The 23,829-nt window shown below is 36.7% G+C and overlaps 1 protein-coding gene across 1 annotated transcript in view; it reads left to right on the top strand.

The window, feature by feature from the left end:
- Window positions 1–23,829, top strand: part of USO1 (USO1 vesicle transport factor) — a 95,683-nt gene that overhangs the window by 33,482 nt on the left and 38,372 nt on the right. The window contains exons 4-8 of the mRNA XM_032149949.2: window positions 5,193–5,269; window positions 17,918–18,018; window positions 18,304–18,406; window positions 18,564–18,619; window positions 22,184–22,304. Coding sequence (XP_032005840.1) covers window positions 5,193–5,269; window positions 17,918–18,018; window positions 18,304–18,406; window positions 18,564–18,619; window positions 22,184–22,304 — 458 coding nt within the window. The remainder of the gene's footprint in view (window positions 1–5,192; window positions 5,270–17,917; window positions 18,019–18,303; window positions 18,407–18,563; window positions 18,620–22,183; window positions 22,305–23,829) is intronic.

Here is a 23,829-nt window from a genome sequence, read left to right as displayed (position 1 = left end):
CCACCTGCCTCCGGCTCCCAAAGTGCTGAGATTACAGGTGTGAGCCACCACACCCAGCCCCCTATAACCATCTTAAGGAGAGACCACTCATTCTCCTAACTCCCATACCCAGGGCCCAAAACTTGTCTCTCACTGATGTTTTCAAACCGTGATATCTCAATGGTTTTTTTTAAATAGAGATATAATTTATATATCATAAAGTTCACTCTTTTAAAGTGTACATTTTATTGGTTGTAATATATTCACAAAATTGTACAACCATCACCACTGTCTAATTCCAGAACATTTGCATCATGCCAAAAAGAAATCCCATATTCATTATCTGTCATTTTCTATTCTCCTCCCCCACCCCCTCTCGCATACTTGGCAACCACTAATCTACTTTCTGTCTTTCTAGATTTGACTGTTTTGGACATTTCATATAGATGGAATTATACCATATGTGGCTTTTGTTTCTAGCTTCGACAGCATAATATTTTAAGGTTCATCCATGTTGCAGCATGTATTAGTACATCATTCTTTTTTATGACTGAATAATCTTTTGTATAGTTATACCACATTTTGTTTACCCATTCATCAATTGTTGGACATTTTGGGTATTTCCACTTTTTTGCTATTATGAGTAGTGCTGCTATGAACATTCATGTACTGATTTTTATAAGGACAAATGTTTTCATTTCACTGTGTTTTGTATCTAGCAGTGCAGTTGCTAGGTCATGGGATAAGTTGTTTAACTTTTTGAGGAATTGCCAAACTCTGTTCACTACAGAACATAAACACTTGTATAAAATGGCTGTAACATTTTGTATTTATATCAACAATGTATGAAGGTCCCAATTTCTCTGTATTCTTACCGGCACTTGTTATTGACCTTTATTAAAAAGTAACCATCCTAGTAGGTATAAAGTAGTATTTAATTTCTTTTTTTTTTTTTTTTTGAGACAGAGTCTCGCTCTGTTGCCCAGGCTGGAGTGCAGTGGCGTGATCTCTGCTCACTGCAACCTCCACTTCCCGGGTTCAAGTGATTCTCCTGCCTCAGCCTCCCCGGTAGCTGGGATTACAGGCATGTGCCACCATGCCCAGCTAATTTTTGTATTTTTAGTAGAGATGGGGTTTCACCATGTTGGCCAGGCTGCTCTCAAACTCCTGACCTCACATGATCCACCCACCTTGGCCTCCCAAAGTACTAGGATTACAGATGTGAGCCACTGCGCCCTGCCTCATTTTCTTTTCTTTTCTTTTCTTTTTTTGTGAGATGGAGTTTCACTCCTGTTGCCCAGGCTGGAGTGCAGTGGTGCGATCTGGCTCACCACAACCTCCGCCTCCCGGGTTCAAGCGATTCTCCTGCCTTCGCCTCCCAAGTAGCTGGGATTACAGGCATGCATCTACCACTCCCAGCTAATTTTTTGTAGAGATGGGGTTTCTCCATATTGGTCAGGCTGGTCTTGAACTCCTGACCTCAGGCGATGCGCCCACTTCGGCCTCCCAAAGTGCTGGGATTATAGGCATGAGCCACCGTGCCCACCCCAGCCTCATTTTCTAATTGTAGTTTTGATTTGCATTTCCCCAATGACTGAAGATGATGACCATCTCTTCATGTGATTATTGGCCATTTGGAGAAAAGTCTATTCATATCCTTTGCTCATTTTTAATTGGGTTACTTGTCTTTCTGTGTTTTGTTTGTTTGTTTCTTGAGATGGAGTCTCACTCTGTCGCCCACACGAGAATGCAGTGGCGGGAGCTCACCTGACTACAGTCTCCGCTTCCCGGGTTCAAGCATTTCTCCTACCTCTGCCTCCCAAGTAGCCAGGATTATAGGCATGCACCAGCACACCCTGCTAATTTTTGTATCTTTAGTAAAGATGGGGTTTTGCCATGGTAGCAAGGCTGGTCTTGAACTCCTGAGCTCAAGCCATCTGCCCACATTGGCCTCCCAAAGTGCTGGAATTAGAGGTGTGAGCCACTGCACCTGGCCTACTTGTCTCAAAATGGATGAAAGACCTAAATATAAGTAAGAGTTAAAGCTATGGAACTCTTAGAAGAAAACACAGGCTTAAATCCTTACAACCTTAGATTAGGCAATGGTTTCTTAGATATGACACCAAAAGCACAAGCAACAAAAGATAAAGCAGAGCAATTAAACTTCATGAAAATTTTAAAATGTTTGGCCACTTGCGTTGGCTCATGCCTGTCATCCCAGCACTTTGAAAGGCCAAGGTGGGTGGATCATTTGAGGTCAGGAGTTCGAGACCAGCCTGGCCAACATGGTGAAACCCCGTCTCTACCAAAAATACAAAAATTAGCCGGTCATAGTGGCACACACTTGTAATCCCAGCTACTTGGGAGGCTGAGGAACAACAATCACTTGAACCGGGGAGGCAGAGGTTGTCGTGAGCCAAAATAAGAAACGTACATGTATTTTCTAGATATGTTTCTTATTTATATACTCTTACTTATATTTAGGTCTTTCATCCATTTTGAGTTAATTTTTATCTATAGTGTGAGATGGTGCCCAATTTCATTCTTCTGTATGTTGATACCTAGCTGACCCAGCACCGTTTGTTTAAGAGACTATCCCTTCCTCATTAAAGGGTCTTGGCACTTTTACTGAAAATTAATTGAAGTAAACATTACTGTTTATTTCTAGACCGTCAATTCTATTTTATTGATCTATGTGTCTATATCACAGTGCCGCACAGTCTTTTTTACTGTAACTTCTTAGTAAGTTTTGAAATTGGAAAGTGTGAGATCTTCAACTTTGTCTTTCATTTTCAAGATTGTTTTGGCTATTCTGGATCCCTTGCATCTCTATATGACTTTAATGATTAGCTTGTCAATTTCTGCAAAAACAGCAGTTAGGATTTTGATAGGAATTATGTTAAATCTGTGACTCAAGTTGGGATATATTACTCTTTTCCTATTCATGAACACAGCATATCTTTTTATTTATTTGAGCCTTAAGTAGTTCCTTTCAACAGTGTCTTGTAATTTTCCATGTACTAGTCTTACTCTTCTTTAGTAAAATTTACTACTGCCAAGTATTTTAATCTTTTTGATGTTACTTAAACGCTATTTAAATGAAATCATGTTAAAATTTTATTTTTTGATTGTTCATTGCTAGGATATAGAAATATAAATGGTATTTGCATATTTAGCTTGTATCTGGTGACTTTGCTGAATTTATTAATTCCAATAGTTTTTTAATGGATTCCTTAAGATTGTCTATGTACAAGACCATGTCATCTGTGAGTAGGTGTGGTTTTACTTCTTCCTTTCATTTTCTTACATATTGCTCTAGCTAGAACCTTAAGTTCAATGTAGAATAGAGGTGATAAGAGGGTTCATCTCTGTCTTATTCCTGATCTTATGGGGAAGGCATTTAGTTTTCCACTGTTGTATGTATTCGTTGTGGGATTTTCACAGGTGCCTTTTATTGTGTTGGGGGATTTTCACAGGTGCCTTTTATTGTGTTTTATCCTTCTATTCCTAGTTTCTCAATAGTATCTTAAAAGATGACCCTCAACATTTCTGAAAAACAAAATAATTTTTAAGACAGAGTCTCGCTCTGTCACCCAGACTGGAGTGCAGTGGCGCGATCTTAGCTCAATGCAACCTCTGCCTCCCGGGTTCAAGCAATTCTTCTACCTCAGCCCCCAAATAGCTGGGATTACAGATGCGCACAACATGCTCAGCTAATTTTTGTATTTTTAGTAGAGACAGGGTTTCACCATGCTGGCCAGGCTGGTCTCGAACTCCTGACCTCAGGTGATCTGCCCGCCTCGGCCTCCCAAAGTGCTGGGATTACAGGCATGAGCCACTGCACCCAGCCTGTGAGTCACCACGCCCAGCGTGTACTTTCTAATTGTATGAATAGTATGTGTTTACCATAAGATTTTGTTTGTTTTTTTTTTTTTTGAGACAATCTTGCTCAGTCGCCCAGGCTGGAGGGCCGTGGCATGATCTCAGCTCACAGCAACCTCAGCCTCTTGGTTTCAAGAGATTCTCCTGCTTTAGCCTCCCAAGCAGCTGGGATTACAGGCGCCCGCCACCACATGCAGCTAATTTTTGTATTTTTCGTGGAGATGGAGTTTTGCCATGTTGGCCAGGCTAGTCTTGGACTCCTGACCTCAAGTGATTCTCGTGCCTCAGCCTCCCAAAGTGCTAGGATTACAGGCGTGAGCCACCACGCCCAGCCACCATAAGAATTTTTTTTTTTTTTTTTGAGATGGAGTTTTGCTCTTGTTGCCCAGGCTAGAGTGCAGTGGCACAATCTCAGCTCACTGCAACCTCCGCCTCCCGGGTCCAAGTGATTCTCCTGCCTCAGCCTCCCGAGCAGCTGGGGTTACAGGCATGCACCACCACGCCCGGCTAATTTTGTATTTTTAATAGAAGTGGGGTTTCTCCGTCTCTACTGTTAGTCAGGCTGGTCTCGAACTCCCAACCTCAGGTGATCCACCTGCCTCAGCCTCCCAAAGTGCTGGGATTACAGGCGTGAGCAACCACACTGGGCACCGTAAGATTTTTTCTTAAGAAAATAATATATAAAGAAGAAAACACTCTAGTAGTTGAACTAGAGATAACAGTTACTTTTCTTTATATTTTTAAGTCTACTTTGTTCCTCTAGATATGAACAGTTAGATTTTTATATGTGTATACATATATATACATATGTAAACATACATAGACACACATAAAATTAACTGAGTCATGCTGGTTTTGCTGGTTTTAAAGTTGCATTTATAAATTTATAATGTTTTAAAATATATATAGATACAAACGTATACGTATATATTTTACTAAATGGGATAACTCTGTGCATAAATTTTTATATTTTTCCACTTGGTATTATATCAAGAATTTTTAAAGTTATCATGTCACAGATGTTCTTTGGAAATACATTTTTTTAGCTTCTCAGGATTCAAAGTAAAAAAAAAAATACATTTTTTAAATTGCTGCCTTGTATGTATGAATTTGCCATACTGTGTTTTTTTATTATTGAGCATTTAGGTTGCTTCTAAATTTTCACAATTAGAAATAAAACTTTACACATTTTTTACAGTTTGCACTCTGATATTTTCTTAGAATAGGCCTTTCGAAATGGAATTTTCTAAAATTGCTAAATAACTAAAAATGGTCATAACAGTTTACACTCTCATCAGCAGTGTATAAGTGTAATAATTTCTTTTTTCCAGTTCGGATTCTGAAATAATAGGTTACGCTTTGGACACACTGTATAATATAATATCTAATGAAGAAGAAGAAGAAGTAGGTAAGTTTCCAGTTGTTTTTACTGTGTTTTCTGTACATAAAATCAACTGGGTTGTGCTAATTTTGCTGGTTTTAAAGTTGGACTTATTTTATAAATGTATAAGTTGTTTTTACTTTTTTCATTAAAAAATTTAATAAACACATAGGCTTAGATCTAGAAAAGTGTCTTTAGAATGATTGCTTTGTGTATAAGTCGGAACATTATAGTGAGATGGAGTAAGATCCTTCTTTTTAAGTAACATTTTTGCCCGCTTGTATTTGGTTTTAGTTAAGCAGTATGCATATTAGCCAGTTCTGGATTAAATAATTATTTATGGCTATTGATTGAAAATATATATTGTTATCTAGTGAGCAATATAAAATTAGAGGGTTTTTCCTAATAAATACTTAAACTTTTTACATAGGACTTATGTTAATTCATAAAGTGTAACAATTTTTTAAATTTAGATTTTTTTTCTTTACATTACGTCTGTTTGGTGAACATTGCTGTGAATCGGTTTGAAATCCACACATTTCTTTGGCACATTCATTTTCTTTTTTGTTTTAAAATACTTGCACACTTAACATAAAGTTATCTGTCTTATTTATTGTCACTGTGTGAAGCTTGATTGGAAGTCTGTATACATTTCGAAGTCTGTATACATTTTGTCCTGTATACATTTTGTTCTATATGTTGCAAAACATATGCAGTATCATTTCACAATTCTGTTGAAGAGTGTTATTTGTCATATCAAATTGGCTGTTACAGTAGGACACAGTAGATTTTTCATTATTCTGTAAAGTCAGAACAGTGGATATATTCATACATTTTATAAATCTAATTTAGACTGAAGTTATATGATCTCTCAAAGTTCTGAGTAGACAAATAATAAAGAAGTATAGATACATATTGACCTTGCTCATATTTTATTAAAATACAAGTAGAGCAGGAATATATGTCAATATTAACTTCACAGAATACTAGTATTGAGAACATCTGAAACTGGATCATGTTGCATAGTCACAATTTCTTAGACATAAATATCCTTTTTAAAAAACTTTTATTTTGGCTGGGTGTTATGGCTCATGTCTGCAATCCCAGCACTTTGGGAGGCTGGGGGGGAAGGATTGCTTGAACCTAGGAGTTCGAGACCAGCCTGGGCAACATAAGTGAGACACCATCTCATTTAAAAAAAAATTTTTAACAAATTTCTCCGTGATATCTATCCTGTAACTTAACTTTATTAATTTATTAATGGTGAAAAATATTTAGTAAATGTAATTTGGTAACCATGGAAAAAGAGGTTGTCAGTCACATGACAATACATAGATACAATACATACAAGAATATACTTTGAAGAAAAAGATACTTATTTTCCCTAGTTATTTCTACAATGAGAAAATTAGATGCAATGCAGTTGTTCAAATACATTTTAAAAAATGACATTCTTTTCTTTCCTTTCATCCCCCTTAGTTGTTTCAGGTTAAAAATTTAGCTCTTTTTCTAGTTAATTTGCTGGGGTAATTTTTTCTGTTCTTAAAAAAATGTGTAGCAACAATATTTTTTAGTTAGGAGGTTTTTTTCTTTATAAATTTATAATCATGTTTAGAGCCCGCCTGTTTCATTTTTCTTTGTGTTTTTAGGCTCTGTAATTTAGCATCCAAAAATGATCCTTTGGATAAACAGTAATAGAATCACTTTTATTAAGGACCTTTTTTTTTCCCGAAAATTTAGTCATCCTGAAAGAGTCAGTTAAAAAGTAGACATTGGGCCGGGCGCGGTGGCTCACACCTGTAATCCCAGCACTTTGGGAGGCCGAGGCGGGTGGATCACTTGAGGTCAGGAGTTCGAGACCAGCCTGGCCAATGTGGTGAAACCTTGTCTTTACTAAAAATACAAAAATTAGCTGGGCGTGGTTGCACACACCTGTAATCCCAGCTACTCAGGAAGCTGAGGCAGGAGAATTGCTTGAACCCAGGAGGCACAGGTTGGAGTGAGCCGAGATTGTGCCATTGCACTCCAGCCTGGGCACCAGAGTGAGACTCTGTCTCAAAAAGAAAAGAAAGAAAGTAGACATTGGCTGGGCGCGGTGGCTCACGCCTGTAATCCCAATACTTCGGGACACCGAGACAGGCAGGTCACCTGAGGTCAGGAGTTCAAGACCAGCCTGGCCAACCTGGAGAAACCCCGTCTCTACTAAAAACACAAAAATTAGCCAGGCATGGTGTTGCACACCTGTAATCTCAGCTACTTGAGAGACTGAGGCAGGAGAATCACTTGAACCTGGGAGGCAGAGGTTGCAGTGAGCCAAGATCGTGCCACTGCACTCCAGCCTAGGCAACAGAACAAGACTCTGTCTTAAAAAAAAAAAAAATAGGCCAGGCGTGGTGGCCCACACCTGTAATTCCAGCACTTTGGGAGGCCAAGGCGGGTGGATCACCTGAGGTCAGGAGTTCGAGACCAGCCTCACCAACATGGTGAAATCCCGTCTCTACTAAAAATACCAAAATTAGCCAGACGTAGTGGTGCACGCCTGTAATCCCAGCTACTCAGGAGGCTGAGACAGTAGAATCGCTTGAACCCGGGAGGCAGAGGTTGCAGTGAGCCGAGATCGCACCATTGTACTCCAGCCTGGGCGACAGAGGGAGACTCTGTCTCAAAAATAAAATAAAATAAAAATAAAAAATAAAAATAAAAATAGACTGAGACATGTCCTTCAGTTCTGGTATTGATACTTTGCTTTTATTGCTTCGTGAAATGTAATTCTTAGCTGACATAATGAACTACGTTTTAGAGTTCTTTAGGACTATTTTACAACCCTCTAATGATAAATCTGTCTCCTAGTCCTAAAAATATAGCATATGCTAAATCTCTTTTAGTATATCTGAGGTATTTGACCAAAGTAAATATGGATCTCTTCTTCCAAAGGATTGTGTAGCTTACTAAATATTTTTAAGCTCCTATTTTACTGTGTATACTACTACATTAAAAAACTGTTGTCTTTATCACCCGCTTTTTATTTATTTATTTTTGTCTACCTTTTCAGATGATGTTGAAGGTAAAAGATTGCATTTACATATGCATGATGCTTTTAGGCATAGTTTCTGATAATATAAAAGGACACTGTCAAGTACTGTTTCTTCTGGCTGGTTAAAAAAATCTGAAATTTGTTTTACTATATAAGAATTCTTTAATTGAAGAGGAATATTTAATAAACTTACATTACTATTATTTCTGCAGCTACTAAATCTGTTTACTGTCTGGAACACATAAAATACTCTAGCGCACCTTTAAATAAAATTAAAGCTTTTTCTGGCCAGGCGTGGTGGCTCACACTTGTAATCCCAGCACTTTGGGAGGCCAAGGCGGGCAGATCACTTGAGCTCAGGAGTTCAAGACCAGCCTGGCCAGCGTGGTGAAACCCTGTCTCTACTAAAAATACAAAAATTAGCCAGGTGTGGTCGCTGGTGCCTGTAATCCCAGTTACTTGGGAGGCTGAGGCAGGAGAATTGCTTGAACCCAGGAGATGGAGGTTGCAGTGAGCTAAGATTGTGCCACTGCATGATCCAGCCTGGGCGACAGAGCGAGACTCGTCTCAAAAATAAATAAATAAATAAAAATTAAAGCTTTTTCTCCGGTAGGACAATTTATTCAAAATTACTTTGTGTGTATTTCCTGGAAAAAAGTTTTTAGACAGTTCATTTAAAAATACTTGCCAAGTGCAGTGGTGCATGCCTGTAGTCCCAACTACTTGGGAGACTAAAGTGAGAAAATCACTTGAGCCCAGGACTTCGAGGCTGCAGTGAGCAATAATTGCACCTGTGAATACCCACTGCACTCAAGGCTAGACAACATAGTGAAACCCTGCCTCTAAAAAACAAAAAAATAAAAATCTATAAAAGTAATATTTGAATATATATACATATATTTTTTACCTATATTCAGTAAGAACTGGAAGGTATTCTAGTTCAGAGAATGTATATTGATATTGTCCCTTTAAAATAACGCATACTCGGTAATGATGTTTTAATTACTGACATTTCTTACATTAACTCGTAGAACTCACCAATTTTTTTAATTTTCTTCTCATCTCTTTCAAGTTTCATTTACTTTTAACATTGATATTTGTTTTCTTCATAACTAAAGTAACCAAGTTTTTTTGGTTTGTTTTGTTTTACCAATTTCCTTGAGGTGCTTAACTTTTTTAAATGAAGAAGGAAATATTCTTATCTAAAGCAGTGTTTAAAAGGTACATAACAAAGTTGCCTATATGTAATAAAAATACTAACAAATAAACTAACTTATTAAAGTATGAAGCATTACCTTTTGTGACATTTGAATCCCTTGTTTGACATCAGATGATACCAGAGCATTGTGCCTTGACTCTTGTCAAGCTATTTCCTTGTTGGGTAGTAAAGATCAGTAGTTGTTTCTATTATTGTGATATCATGTTTGTAGAGAGCTTTAAAATTTACAGAATCCTTTCATGTTTATCTTATGTAATCCTCATAGCAGCCAGTGAGGTAGGTGGTATTTTTCTACCTTCTAAAGATGAGAAAATGGAAGCCCAGAGATGATGTAACTTATATGGTATCACTGAGTAAGTAGAAGAACAATTTTACTTTTTTTTTTTTTTTTTTTTTGAGACAGAGTCTCACTCTGTTGCCAGGCTAGAGTGCAGTGGCGCAATCTCGGCTCACTGCAACCTCTGCCTCCTGGGTTCAGGCGATTCTCGTGCCTTAGCCTCCCAAGTAGCTGGGATTAGCGCCACCACACCCAGCTAATTTTTGTATTTTTAGTAGAGACAGGGTTTCACTATATTGGCCAGGATGGTCTCGATCTCCAGACTTCGTGATCCGCCCTCCTTGGCCTCCCAAAGTGTTGGGATTACAGGCATGAGCCACCACGCCCAGGCAGAACAATATTTTTAAATACATTTTTTCCTTCCTTTTTTTTTTTTAAAGTATTTCTTAGATTTTTAATTCAATAAATTGTGGCCAATTTTTCTTTATTTTTCTGACTGGGTTCTTTATTAAATCGTACAATTCACAAAACTAGTTTATAGAATATTCAGATAAATGTTAAAAAGTATACATGTACCTGGCCAAGTACGGTGGCTCACGCCTGTAATGCCAGCACTTTGGGAGGCTGAGGCAGGCAGATCACAAGGTCAGGAGATCAAGACCATCCTGGCTAACACGGTGAAACCCCATCTCTACTAAAAATACAAAAAATTAGCCAGGTGTGGTGGTGGGCCCCTGTAGTCCCAGCTACTCAGGAGGCTGAGGCAGGAGAATGATGTGAACCTGGGAGGCGGAGCTTGCAGTGAGCCGAGATCGCACCACTGCACTCCAGCCTGGGCAACAGAGTGAGACTCTGTCTCAAAAAAAAAAAAGAAAAATATTGTTTACACCTCTGGAAAAAGTACTACTAGAAATACATTTTAAGAGTAAATATATCTACGCATGTGTACTTAAATGCCAGTCAAATAAACAGGCCTGAAAACTATCCAGAGCTATACAGACAGATGATGGTTCAACTTCACGATTTTTTGATTTACGATGGTGTGAAAGCGATATACATTCAGTAGAATCTATACTTTGAGTACCCATACAACCATTCTGTTTTTTTACCTTCAGTACAGTATTCAGCAAATTACATGAGATAGTCAATACTTTATTATAAAATAGGATTTCTGTTATGTTTTGCCCAGCTGTAGGATAATCTAAGTGTTCTGGGCACATTTAAAGTAGGTTAAACATATTAAATACATTTTCAACCTATGATACTTTCAGTTTATGTTGGGCTTATCAGGACATAACCCCATTGTAAGTTGAGGAGCATCTGTGTAAGTACTTAGAACGGGCATTTTTTTATTTTACATTCCTATCTTAAATTTATTTTTACTATAGTAACAAAGGGCCATTTCATTTTTATCTTATTTTTTTATTTACCTTACAATAAATGGTCATTTACAGGTTATAAAAACACAATATAATATATAAACTATAGGCTATAAAAAACCTAGCTCTAAAGGTTGTAATCTAATGATTAATGATGAGAGAAGATGGTTTACTTGTTTCATGCCTTGGCTTACACGTATAATTGGTATAATTTCTCATGGTTCTAGTTTTTGTTCACAACTTTTAGATATTAGTGTAGTAGTTTATAGTAGTTGTAGCTTAATTTACTGCTACACTTAAAGCTTTATGTATTACCTTAATTGCTTAGCTAATTTGGGGATACTTCATTAAAGTTGAGAAGTGCTGTCTTATGACTGTAACTTAAAAGAAATGGCATATATCTCACACTTTTTAAAATTGACAGTGTTAAACCAGAAGGAACCATTGATCCTTGGAATAGGACCATATTTTACTAGTTCAATTCAAAATGTAAATTTTAATTCTATACCGATAAGCTACAGCATATTATACAATATAGCTACAGAATAAACTAAAGATAATAACTCTACTTCTTGCTAAGTTATTTGCTTGTGCCCAGTGCAAACACTGAATTAAACTTTTTCTGGCATTAGACCTGACTTCCTTAAAGCGTAGCACAGAAGTTCTAGAGAGTGTTCTGTATTAAAACGGGTTCATAGTTAAATAAACATAAATACTATATTCCCCTCTGAAGCTTCATAAAATTTACACTGGTATAGTAAGTGCTGAGAAGCCTGCAGTGAAAAATCCTGTTCAACTTTGTTTAATCCAAATATATTTGTCCACAGGGGCTTACTTCTTCCATGTACCTATTAACATGCCACACTATCCTTTGTTTTGAAATATACTAACCAAGGCTTGGTTAGTTGTTTGTGTTTACATACATAAAAATATTTCAGCATTTTAAAATACATTTTAGGGGAAGAATCCATCAAGTCTATATGTGGTTTTTTTTCTTCCTTTTTAGATTAGTTTATAATTTTTAATGTTTTCCCAAATGTCAGTAACTATAATTTTTAGCTTTTCTCACAAGGTCACAAACTTTTGGCCCAAGGGCGTTGTCTATCTTGTAAGCATGGCTGTTTGACCCACATAGTATTTTAACTAAGGTGAATAAGTTGCCACTATTATAAATTGGCAGCTTGTGTCAATGTTTGTATTGTAGACTTCTTTTTGAAAAAACCTGAAGATTGACATACCTGGATCTGCATTCCTACATGGCAACAGGCAGCTGGAGTTGAGTAACTGCTGTTTTCCTTAGACAGGGCATATACTCCCCATCCTCTAATGTTAGCCTGCTTTACTCACTCACATTACTGTCTTTTGTTTATAGTCAAGTTTTCATTCTCTGCTATCTTCACACCACTGAGATAAAAAATAATTATGCTATAAATTACTTTCAAACGCATGATTTTTAAAGTTATATATCTCATTCAACAAATATGAATATATGCAAATGGAAAATAGCCCTACAAAGCACCCATGACTAAGTTAATATTGCTGTGATTTTAATTTCTAGAGGAAGACAATTCTGAGAGAGAATATTACTTGTCTTTTGAACATAGATTTCTCATGTATTTGGAGAATAATTTATTTGACATGCATTCCCCATGGGCCCTTTTTGTATAATTTCTTTATCTGCTTTTTTATCTATAGATAAAAAACTATCTATATACAGTTTCACTAGAATTTGGGTAACATCGTCATGATTTGTTAGGGTTCTGGGGTGGCTTAAAAAACAAGGTAGGCTCATTAGCCCACCAGCTCTTGAGAGATTTTATTGGGTACATAGCATTTACCATACTGTGGGAATCAGGACTTCTGTTCATAGCTGATTCTAAAGATGAAAGTTTTCAAAAGATTCTACCAGCTCCCAAGTTCCCATTATCTTTTCCAATTTTTTCATAGTCTCCTTTTCCATCATCCTGTTAGTTTGTAAATAAAATGGGAAGGGTGCGCAGTTCTTGCTACTTACCTGGTACCAGTTTTTTTTTTTTTTTTTTTTTTTTTTTCAACTCTGTTCATAAGTTCACCTTTGAGCTTTGAAAATCACAATTTACCAAGCAAGATTTTACCTTCAAGCATGCGTAAGTAATTAGGACACAATTTTATCAGCTCACAAAGGAACAACAGAAAATCCTTTAAGCAGATCTGTAGCAGAGAATGTCCCTTGAATCCACTCTAGTTATGTTTGAGTATTAGGCTTCCTTATGATTATTATCAGGCCTTTGTAGCATCAACCCTCTGCCACCTTCACTTAATACCCTCAGTATATCTGTGATTATGTAGTAACATGATAGCTTTCAAGTGTACTTTTGGTGTTTGTTTTTTGTTTGTTTGTTTTTTATCCTTTTATCCTCTCGTCTACCTGTTTTCCTGAAGTGGAAGTAGTGACTGCTTCGTGATATAATTCTTCTGAAGCCACCACTAACCTAAGATATAAAACTTTAATTAAAATACAGTGAATTTACTTTTATTTAGAGTCCAATTATGAACTCAGTTACTTTTTTTGATAGGTTGCATATAACTTTTATGAGAAAGAGAGAAATACAAGGTAAAATGTCAAGACTTACAGACAACTTTCTGGAAGTATAGGATATACTTTTTCTTACATCTTTTGCATCTTGGGATAATACTTACTAATGATAACCTTATAAGAATCCAAAATTCTGAATCATCAAAGGAAGATTGTTAGGTTCTGTTTCATTTGAAAACTTAGTAATACATATATAGCTTATGTTGTAAATCTTAGGACCATGTTTCTCAAGTGAGGGCAATTTACCCTCCTTTACCCCACTCCTAGTACATTCGGCAATGTCTAGAGACATTTTTGGTTGTCACAGTAAGAGGAAGTAAGAGAGTGCTAATGCGTCTAGTGGCTAAGACCAGGGACGGTGCTAAACATCTTAAACTGCATGGGGAGGTCGTACAACAAAGACGTACCTGGCCAGAAATGTCAGTAGTGCCAAGGTTGAGAAATCCTGTCTTGGGGATGATGATTTTGACGATGGTGGTGATGACGATGCTTCTATTTATTGAGCACATTATTTGCAAAGCCCTATGCTTGATGTTTTACTTATTTTAAATCCTCACGGAAAACCCCATGTGAAGACATTATCTCCATTTTACAAATAAGGAAACAGAGACTTGACAGAGTTAGGCTACTTGCCCAAAGTAACATGGCTATTAAGTGGTTGAATATGAGTTTAACTGGTCTTACTCAAAAATCTTTGTGAGCTTCTTCCATTATACTGTACTGCTACTCAGGAAAATATTTAACTACTCAACCCTAGTCATTTTGTAAATGAATGGAAATTACCTCTACCTGTGTTAGTAATGTACTTCATTTCTTGAAGTTCAGAGGGGATTCTACCTATCATTAGTATTTGATAGTCACTCCTTTCTCATTGAGTACTTTCTTCATTTGTTTGTCAGTTTCCAAAGTCTCCTGGCTTTCTTCCTTTTTCATTGGTTACTCTTTGTCTCCTTCGCAGTTTTCCTCCTCATCTCCCCAACCTCTTAATATTGGAATGCCACAGGGCACAGATTTCTTTCCTTCTGCCTTCCCTCCCTTGTTGATTTCATCTAGGCTTGTAACTTCAAATATAATTTATACGCTTGCCACTCAAATGTGTATGTCCGACCCAGACCTCTCCACTGAAGTTCATCGTATATTCAAATATTCACTCAATATCTTTACTTAGATAACCCCTAACACACATACAGCTTTATTGACTCTAATTAATGTAAAATAATGAACATATGTAAATAAACAATTCGATGACTTTTGATATATGTATAAACACGCCCAGCTGTATTCTAAAAGAAGTTTCATAACTCTTGGCCGGGCATGGTGGCTCACGCTTGTAATCCCAGCATTTTGGGAGGCTGAGGCAGGCGGATCACAAGGTCAGGAGTTGGAGACCATCCTGGCTAACATGGTGAAACCCCATCTATACTAAACATACAAAAAATTAGCCCGGCATGGTAGCAGGCGCCTGAAGTCCCAGCTACTCGGGAGGCTGAGGCAAGCAGATCACGAGGTCAGGAGATCATCCATTTTGAGTTAATGGGTGTATTTCTGGTCTATTCTCTTCTATTGATCTATACATGGCACATCGTCTTGATTACTGTAGCTGTATAATAAATCTTGAAATTATGTAGTGTTAAGTCCTCTAACTTTGTTGCTCAGAATTGTTTTGACTGTTTTAGGTTTTTTGCATTTGCAAACCAATTTTAGAATCAGCTTGTGAATTTCTACAAAAAGGGTCAACTGAGAATTTGGGATTCTGTTGACTGTAGATCAGTTTGTGAAAAACTGACCTAAAAATATTGCACCTTCTAATACAAGAACACAGTATATCTCTATTTTTGCAGGTCTTCTTTAATTTCTTTTTTTTTCTTCTCCTTTTTTAGGACAGGGTCTTACTTTGTCACCCAGGCTAGAGTTCAGTGGTACAATCATAGCACACTGCAGCCTCTAACTCCTGGGCTCAAGGGATCCTCCCACCTCAGCCTCCCAAGTAGCTGGGACTACAGGCATGCGCCACCAAGCCAGCCTAAATTTTTATTTTTTGTAGAGACAAGTTCTCACTATGTTGCCCAGGCTGGTCTTGAATTCCTGAGCTTAAACAATTCTGCCTCAGCCTCCCAAAATGCTAGGATTACAGGTGGGAGCCACTGTGCCTGGCCTGTTCAGTTTCTCTCAGCAGTGTTTTGGAGTTTTCAGAGTGTAAGTAGCACACACCTATTGTCAAATGTTTTTGGTTGATGCTATTGAAAGTGGTACTGTTTTTTGAATTTTAATTTCTAATTGTCATTACTAGTATCTATTAATAGAAATACAATTAATTTTGTGTACGACCTTTTATCCTGCAACTTGCTAAGCTTACTTATTAGTTCTATTAGCTCTTTTGTAGATTCCATAGGATTTTCCTTATAGACAAACATGTCATCTGTAAATAAAGACAGTTTTACTTCTTTTCTAATCTGTGTGCTTTTCTTTTTCCTGCCTTATGGCACTGACTAGGATCTTCAGTACAATGTTGACTAGAATTGATGAGACTGGACATTCTTGCCTCCTTCTGATCTTAAAGAGGAAAACATTCAGTCTTTCACCATTAAGTATGATGTTAGCTGTAAGGTTTATAAGGTATCTCAAACTTAATATGTCCAAAACTAAACTTCTGATTCTCTGTATACTTCCAGCTTGCTTCTCCCACGGTGTTTCCAATCTCAGTAAATGGCAACCCTATCCTTCTGGTTCTTTAGGCCAAAAGCTTGGAATCACTCTTCCTTTTCTTTCTCCCTGGCCCCCCACACTCCTCTGTGCAACGTGTCAACAAATCATATTCCCTTGTAATAAAAATTATGACATCTAAGGTCTAAGCCACCTTCACATGACTGTTATCTTGATTATGCCTCCTGACCTGTCTCCCTATTTTCCTTACTCACTGACACTCTGTTCTCAGCATAGCAACCAGAGTAATCCTTTTAAAACTATTTTTTTTGTTTAAATAATATGGTTTTCAGGCTCAAAAGCAGTGAATTCTTTTACTGATATAAGAGATGATTAAGAGAAATATTTCTTGGAGTTTCTGAAGGATAAACCCAGCATATTTAGGTAATTAATTAACTGGAAAACATTTCATTTCTACTTTTGGTCTCTTCTTTTTCCTCTATAAACAATTAGATGGGATTATGACTGTCAATCTTGGATTGCTTTGCTTTTCCTGTCATCTGCTGGGTTTTTTTCCTCACATTTAGAAAAGAATTTTCTGAGGGAAAATGGGTTTGATCTTGACTTTCAGCTCCATTGGCTGACAGTCACTTAGTGGAGTACTATATGGAAAAGTATTCTGACGCTCAACCAATGCTGTGATTAATTAGCTGTGTCTGGTGTGAGTGAGAGAATGGGAAGTAGTATGTTTGCATCTCTAATTTGAGTTTATGATATAGGCAGATCTTAAGTAGTTTGCTCTGGCAGTTGTTGCTTTCATTTTTAGTGATCCTTTACTTTTTTTTTTTGACATAGTACATTGAGACAACAAATACTTTAATTAAAAGACCTTTAAACATTAAAGACAAATGTAAGATCCTTTAAACAATAAGTGAGAAATTAGATGTCAAATTCTGATTTTATTGCCAAAGAATTTTGTGGGATATATATATATATATATATATATATATATATGAAAAAGATACTGAGAAATCTGGAGTAGATTGGTTTAATTTCATAATTAAATTATTTAACCCAGTAACACTAACAGCAAGGACTATATGTTCAATATTGTTTTGGGGACAAGGGATTTGAGATACAACTTATATACAATAAAATTTACTCTGAATTGTAGTCTGAGTTCGGGCAGAAGTATACAGAAGTGAAACCACTACCACACTCTAGATAAACTATTTCTATCCCAAATTGTTTCCTTATGCCCTAATAGAAGGGTAACCTAAAAATGTCCTTGAGAAAATATGAATATTTAAATATCCTTTTTTAGACATCATATTTAAACATTTAACCATTAAAATGTATTTAAATGTATTTGAACATTATTTTAAGGATATAGCTTTACATAATAATTGTGATATTGCTACCAGCCACACTGTTCCAGTGTTGAATTGTTTACCAGGAAAATTATCATTCACGCTTAACTCTTCAATGAAAGGATATTTTAAAATAACCTACTATTAAATTGAAATTCTTTATTTTTGAATATTACAGAAGAAAATTCCACAAGACAGAGTGAAGATTTGGGAAGCCAATTTACAGAAATTTTCATTAAGCAGCAAGAAAATGTCACTCTTCTGTTATCTTTATTGGAGGTAAATAGGGAACCTTGATGTTTTTGTCATCTTAATAAGCTGCTTTTGTTGCCTTTTGGATGTTATTGAGGAAGTAACATGTATATACCTTTAAAGGTAGTGAAGTTTATTGTATTATAGCAAGAGATCCACATGCATGTTTCAAGAACTATGTAATCGCTTAAAGTATGCTAAACTTCCATGTTTTACTTGTAGTTTCTGGTACAAGTTATTATTAGTGGAAAAAATGTTTTTCTTGAAAATGTGAATTACAGATGTTAAATATTTTGAATTCTTACATTGCAGGAGTTTGATTTCCATGTCCGCTGGCCTGGTGTGAAGCTTCTTACTTCTCTTTTAAAACAACTAGGGCCTCAGGTGCAACAAATTATTTTAGTCAGTCCTATGGGTAAGTGACTTATCTTTTTTATATCATTTCGATTAAAGCATGAGTATCATTTCCTAGAGAAAGGGACTGAAATGGTGTGTTAGTAAATTGTTAATAATTTGAGTCACTATTTGTATTTTTGGTCTGCCAGCATTTTTCACATGGTTGTATGTTCTAGGTGTTTCAAGATTGATGGACTTACTAGCGGATTCCAGGGAAGTTATACGTAATGATGTAAGTTAAATTTCAAAAAGAAATACAAAAATATGTGGCTTTTTTTTCTCTTGCAAATGAAATCCTTGTTGTTGAGTTTTAGGAAGTTAGATTTAGAAAGTTGGAGTAATGACCTTTTTTAAAAAAAATTAAAAATTAATAAATAGAGATGGGGATCTCTCTATGTTGCCCAGGTTGGTCTTGAATTGCTGGGCTCAAGCAATCCTCCTGTCTTGGTCTCCCAAGATGCTGGGATTACAGCCATGAGCCACTGAGCCTGGCTGGAGTAATGACCTTTTAAAGTTGTATACAAGGCCACATTGTTTCATTCTTTCCTGGCTATCAATATTTTGGGTTAGACAAACCATTTTGCCATTCAAATTTATTTCTTCCATTAGTTTAGGATTTCTTATGCTATCTGCTGAAAGGTTGTATTTGACACCAAAGTCTACCTCCAGAATTTCCTTTTCCTCCTAAAGAGTAGCGGAGATACCTGCAGACATTGAACTGTGTAAACCCAACAAAGCATACATAACATTTGGAATCCTTGCCCTTATTTGATTGAGTGTGTATTTCTAAGGATTTGCCTCGTTAATCATGGAGCATGATTTGCTCTGGACTTATTTTCCATTCTGATTTATTTTATATTTGCATAGAAGTTTGAATATTTTGTATTGATGCTGTATGTTTTGTTGCATAAGCATTTTTCTCTGTTGTTACCTACAACTTGATAAAAATTATGTAATACTTAAAATAGCAATTAGAAAATTTAAATTCTGGAGCTAGGAGATCATATCAAGCTAATTAAATCTCCATATTTATAGTGAAATGCCCAAGACCCACAGAAACCAAGTGAAGTTAAGTATTCTTTGTTAGCCATGTCTTACTCATCTTTTTATTTATGGTATTGGCCCTGTGACTTTTTCATCCTAAGTTTTAGTAAATATCATTTGGATTGCTCTTAGCCTTATAACTGGTTAACGGCAAAGCAGAGACAAAACTGAAGCATTCTTAACTCCTAGTCTATGGATACAGTTTTTAAAATTTGTTGTACTTAAAATTTTGTAATATGTTTATCAATTCAGTATTATAGGTAGTGAACTTAATACAGTATGTAACTTACGAGAAGGACTTTTTTTGAGACGGAGTCTCGCTCTGTCACCCAGGCTGGAGTGCAGTGGCGCGATCTCGGCTCACTGCAACCTCTGCCTCCCGGATTCAAGCAATTCTTCTGCCTCAGCTTCCCGAGTAGCTGGGATTACAGGCATGTGCCACCACGCCCAGCTAATTTTTTTGTGTTTTTAGTAGAGACAGGGTTTCACCATATTGGCCGGGCTGGTCTCAAACTCCTGACCTTGTGATCCACCCACCTTGACCTCCCAAAGTGCTGGGATTACAGGCATGAGCCACTGCGCCTGGCCGAGAAGGACACTTTTTATTCTTTAGTATTTAAATATCATTTTTAAGAATTGTCTTTCTTAAATAGGTATCTATCTATTAGAAATTCGGGGTGACTTTCCTTGACTAAAATATGACTGTGTATCTTTAAAGCTTTTGTTCTATTCTTTTCATGTCCCGCAGTTTAAATAAGAGGATATCATGCAAATCATAAAGTATGTCTCCCCACATCTTTTAATTTCATTACCACTTATTTTCATTTTCAGATATAAAAGTGCTCTTTAAAAAAATAACTGCATTAGGCCAGGCGTGGTGGCTCACGCCTGTAATCCCAGCATTTTGGAAGGCCGAGACGGGTGGATCACCTGAGGTCAGGAGTTTGACACCAGCCTGGTCAACTTGGTGAAACCCTGTCTCTACTAAAAATACAAAAAATTAACTGGGTGTAGTGGCGGGCACCTGTAATACCAGCGACTTGGGAGGCTGAGGCAGGAGAATCACTTGAACCTGGGAGGCGGAGGTTGCAGTGGGCCGAGACTGTGCCATTGCACTCCAGCCTGGGCAACAAGAAAGTAACTCTGTCTCAAAAAAAATAATAATAATAATAACTGCATTAATTCTGAAATCTCCTGTTTTCCTTTAACTCTTTACCTTTTTATTCTGCTCCGAACCTTTTTCCCTCAACTTTTATTTGAGACACACAAATAAGTGTCTATTATATTGGTTTTTATTAATTTTATGATCGCAGATTATGTTCTGTTTTTGTTGTAATGTTTAGATTATTGGTTTTTACATGTTTTATAACCATTTTTTTATTTTAATAAACCTATTCAAGAGGATAAAGAGAAAAGAAACTAAAATATACTAAGACCTTGAAAGCTAGTGGGTTCTACAGAACTTATTTTGTCTCCTTTAGTCTTTATAAAAACCCTGTGACAAAGATATTACATGAGTATACTATAAATTCATGTAATTTGCTTAAAGTTGGCATAGCTAGTCAGTAGGGCAATCAGTTTTTTATTTTTTTATTTCATTAGTTTTTGGGGAACAGGCAGTGTTTGGGCAACCAGTTTTTAAACCCACTTTATCTAACTCAGAGCCTAAATATTTTCTCCACTGTATTTCTTCTTCTCTTTGTTAGTAGTTAAACTGAAGTTGGCAGCATTAATTGGGAGAATTTGACATCCAAAAATAACTGTTTTCACCTTTTTCTCTCATATTAATGTTGAAAGTTGACAAGAAAACGAGTGGAATAAGCCCAATAAAGTCATAGGCATTTTTCGTCTTATATGAATACTTACCTACTCAGTACTGGTAGCCAACAGCTAGTTTGCCTCTGTGGGACTTTTTACTACCTATTTGCTATTCCTCTTCCTCTACAATAATATCTGTGCTTTTTTTCGTAAAATATTTGTTGTCTTTTTTACCATCATGCTATTATTTAATACTTAGGGGCTCATAAATTGCTTAATACCAAAATAAGCAAAAATGGGTAACAGTGAGTTTTTCTTGAATGATAAAGATATTGTAAAATATGTAAACTATATCCAGCTTACCAGGAGCTGAGAAAAAGTGGAAGTCAGAGGCAAAGGCTGCTGTGAATTGTCTTGTGTTGGACATCCCATTCATAAAGCATCAATTTTCATCTTCCTTTTTTCTTTTGACTTGATTCTAAGTTTTGGGGATTTGGAGGCCAGATGTTTATAAGAATTTCTGAACTTTCTCTACTAGAATGTGGTGGTGGTGTTCATTGATTTGTATTATTGAATTGCAAGTTTTTCATTATTACTGTTGTGAAGCATGTACAGTGGCATTCCTGAGACAGATACTTTCATGCTCAACTCTTTAGCTGCAACGAAAGCTATGTAGTGGTTAATGAATATAAAGGAATTCTAGTATGTTTGTATCATAAAGTTGAAAGATAGTATGTTTGTATCATAAAGTTGAAAGATAACTGAACTAGGAATTGTTAGACGAGGATTCTAGTCTAGCATCTGTCTCTTTGAGGTTTATAACCTTAGGGAGACAAATTGCTTAACTATTCTGTTCTTGTTTTCCTTATATATAAAGTAAAGGAGCTGGGCTTGCAAAATCCCTGCCAGTTCTAAAATTCTGTGATTTTTGAAGTAATTTTAAAATGTCTCATAAATGTTGTACTCCACTAAACGTTCTCTTTCTTCTCTATAGGGTGTCTTACTACTGCAGGCACTAACAAGAAGCAATGGTGCAATCCAGAAAATTGTTGCTTTTGAAAATGCTTTCGAGAGACTACTGGACATTATTTCAGAGGAGGGGAACAGTGATGGAGGTATAGTATGAAGAAATTATTTGAAGACATTCCTTTTGTACTCACTGACTTGTTAGGGTGTAGGGAATACAGTTGGAGGCAGAAATGGGGACTCTTATTTATACTCTTTGTTTTTCTTTCACTATGGCATGTTGACTATCGATTTCTCTTTATCCTGTTTCATATTTGTTAGGCTTTTGCAGTCTAGGTTGGTGTCTTTCCTGATTTAGAAAATCTCACCTATATCTCTTCAAATACTGTATTGCTAGGTTTCTTCTATTTCTGAAGCTGTAGATTATTATGCATGTCCTTTTGCAGATTTGGTGATAGGGAGTTGAGCTGAAGGCAGAATTATATACTGAGTGAATAGGGAGGACACAATTGAGAATTAATGGGAAAGGTTAGAAATAGTCTTTTGGAGACTAGGAGAGCTAGTTAATTATTATAATTAGGAAGATTTTCAAAGTGATACGAACGCCAGCTGGGCTTGATGGCTCATACCTGTAATGCCAGCACTTTGGGAGGCTGAGGTGGGTGGATCACTTTAGGCCAGGAGTTCGAGACCAGTCAGGCCACCATGGCAAAACCTCGTCTCTACTAAAAATACAAAAATTAGCTGGGCGTGGTGGTAAACACCTGTAATCCCAGCTACTTGGGAGACTCAGAAATGAGAATCACTTGAACCTGGGAGGTGGAGATTGCAATGAGCTGAGATTGCACCACTGTACTCCAGCCTGGGTAACAGAATGAGACTCTGCCTCAAAAAAATAAAAAGGGGGATAAGGGCCCCATTAAGGGTATTCACCATGATTTTACAGAAGCACCAACTACTTGAGTGTGTAATTTATTTTCTCCCCCAGCAGCACTCAGCTGCCTACGTGCAAATATAGAAAAAAAAACTCATAGTTTTTCACAGGGTTGGGCCTTCTCTGGGAAGGTGCTATGAAAAGACAATAAGACAAGACAACATAGTATATTCCTATTCCACTTCTGTAGAGTGGAAGAAACGAAGATCTCTATTATCTAAGCTAGATAGGGAAGGAAATAAAAACAGAAGGGGGTTTCTAAAAGTGGGGAGAAAGGCATCTGGTTGATGGGCCAAGAGACTCAAGGAAGCCATAGAACAAATGTGTTGAAAATACTTGAGCCACAAAAATAGGTTTTAGTAAGAGAGGAATATTGCCAAAGATGAGGCAAAAAAACTGAGTGGTCTAGGTATTAGACGGGTTGCTGTTGAAATTAAAATTAAGTATGACAGCAGAGCTTAGAGAAAGAAGACTTTAAGCAAGATGCCAGTGATGTTTTCCATGGACAAAGGATAGTGACTATGAATTTGTTATATATCTGCAATGAGAAGTAGTAAGAGATGGTACAGCCATATAGCCAAGCCTCAAGGGAACAGGAGTTTTTTATGAGAGTAGAGGAACTATGGTTTCTCGAAAGTACACTGGGCTGGGAGGGTCATAGATTCAACATACTGACTCTAAGGTACATGGGATTGAAAACGAATTACTTTCACTTGAGAACATTACAAGATAAAGCAGAT

The sequence above is a fragment of the Hylobates moloch genome, unplaced genomic scaffold, assembly GCF_009828535.3.
Source record: "Hylobates moloch isolate HMO894 unplaced genomic scaffold, HMol_V3 SCAFFOLD_2, whole genome shotgun sequence".
NCBI classification, from domain to species: Eukaryota; Metazoa; Chordata; class Mammalia; order Primates; family Hylobatidae; genus Hylobates; species Hylobates moloch.
Note: the sequence above shows the minus strand (reverse complement) of the source record. Positions and strands in the feature narration are given on the sequence as shown.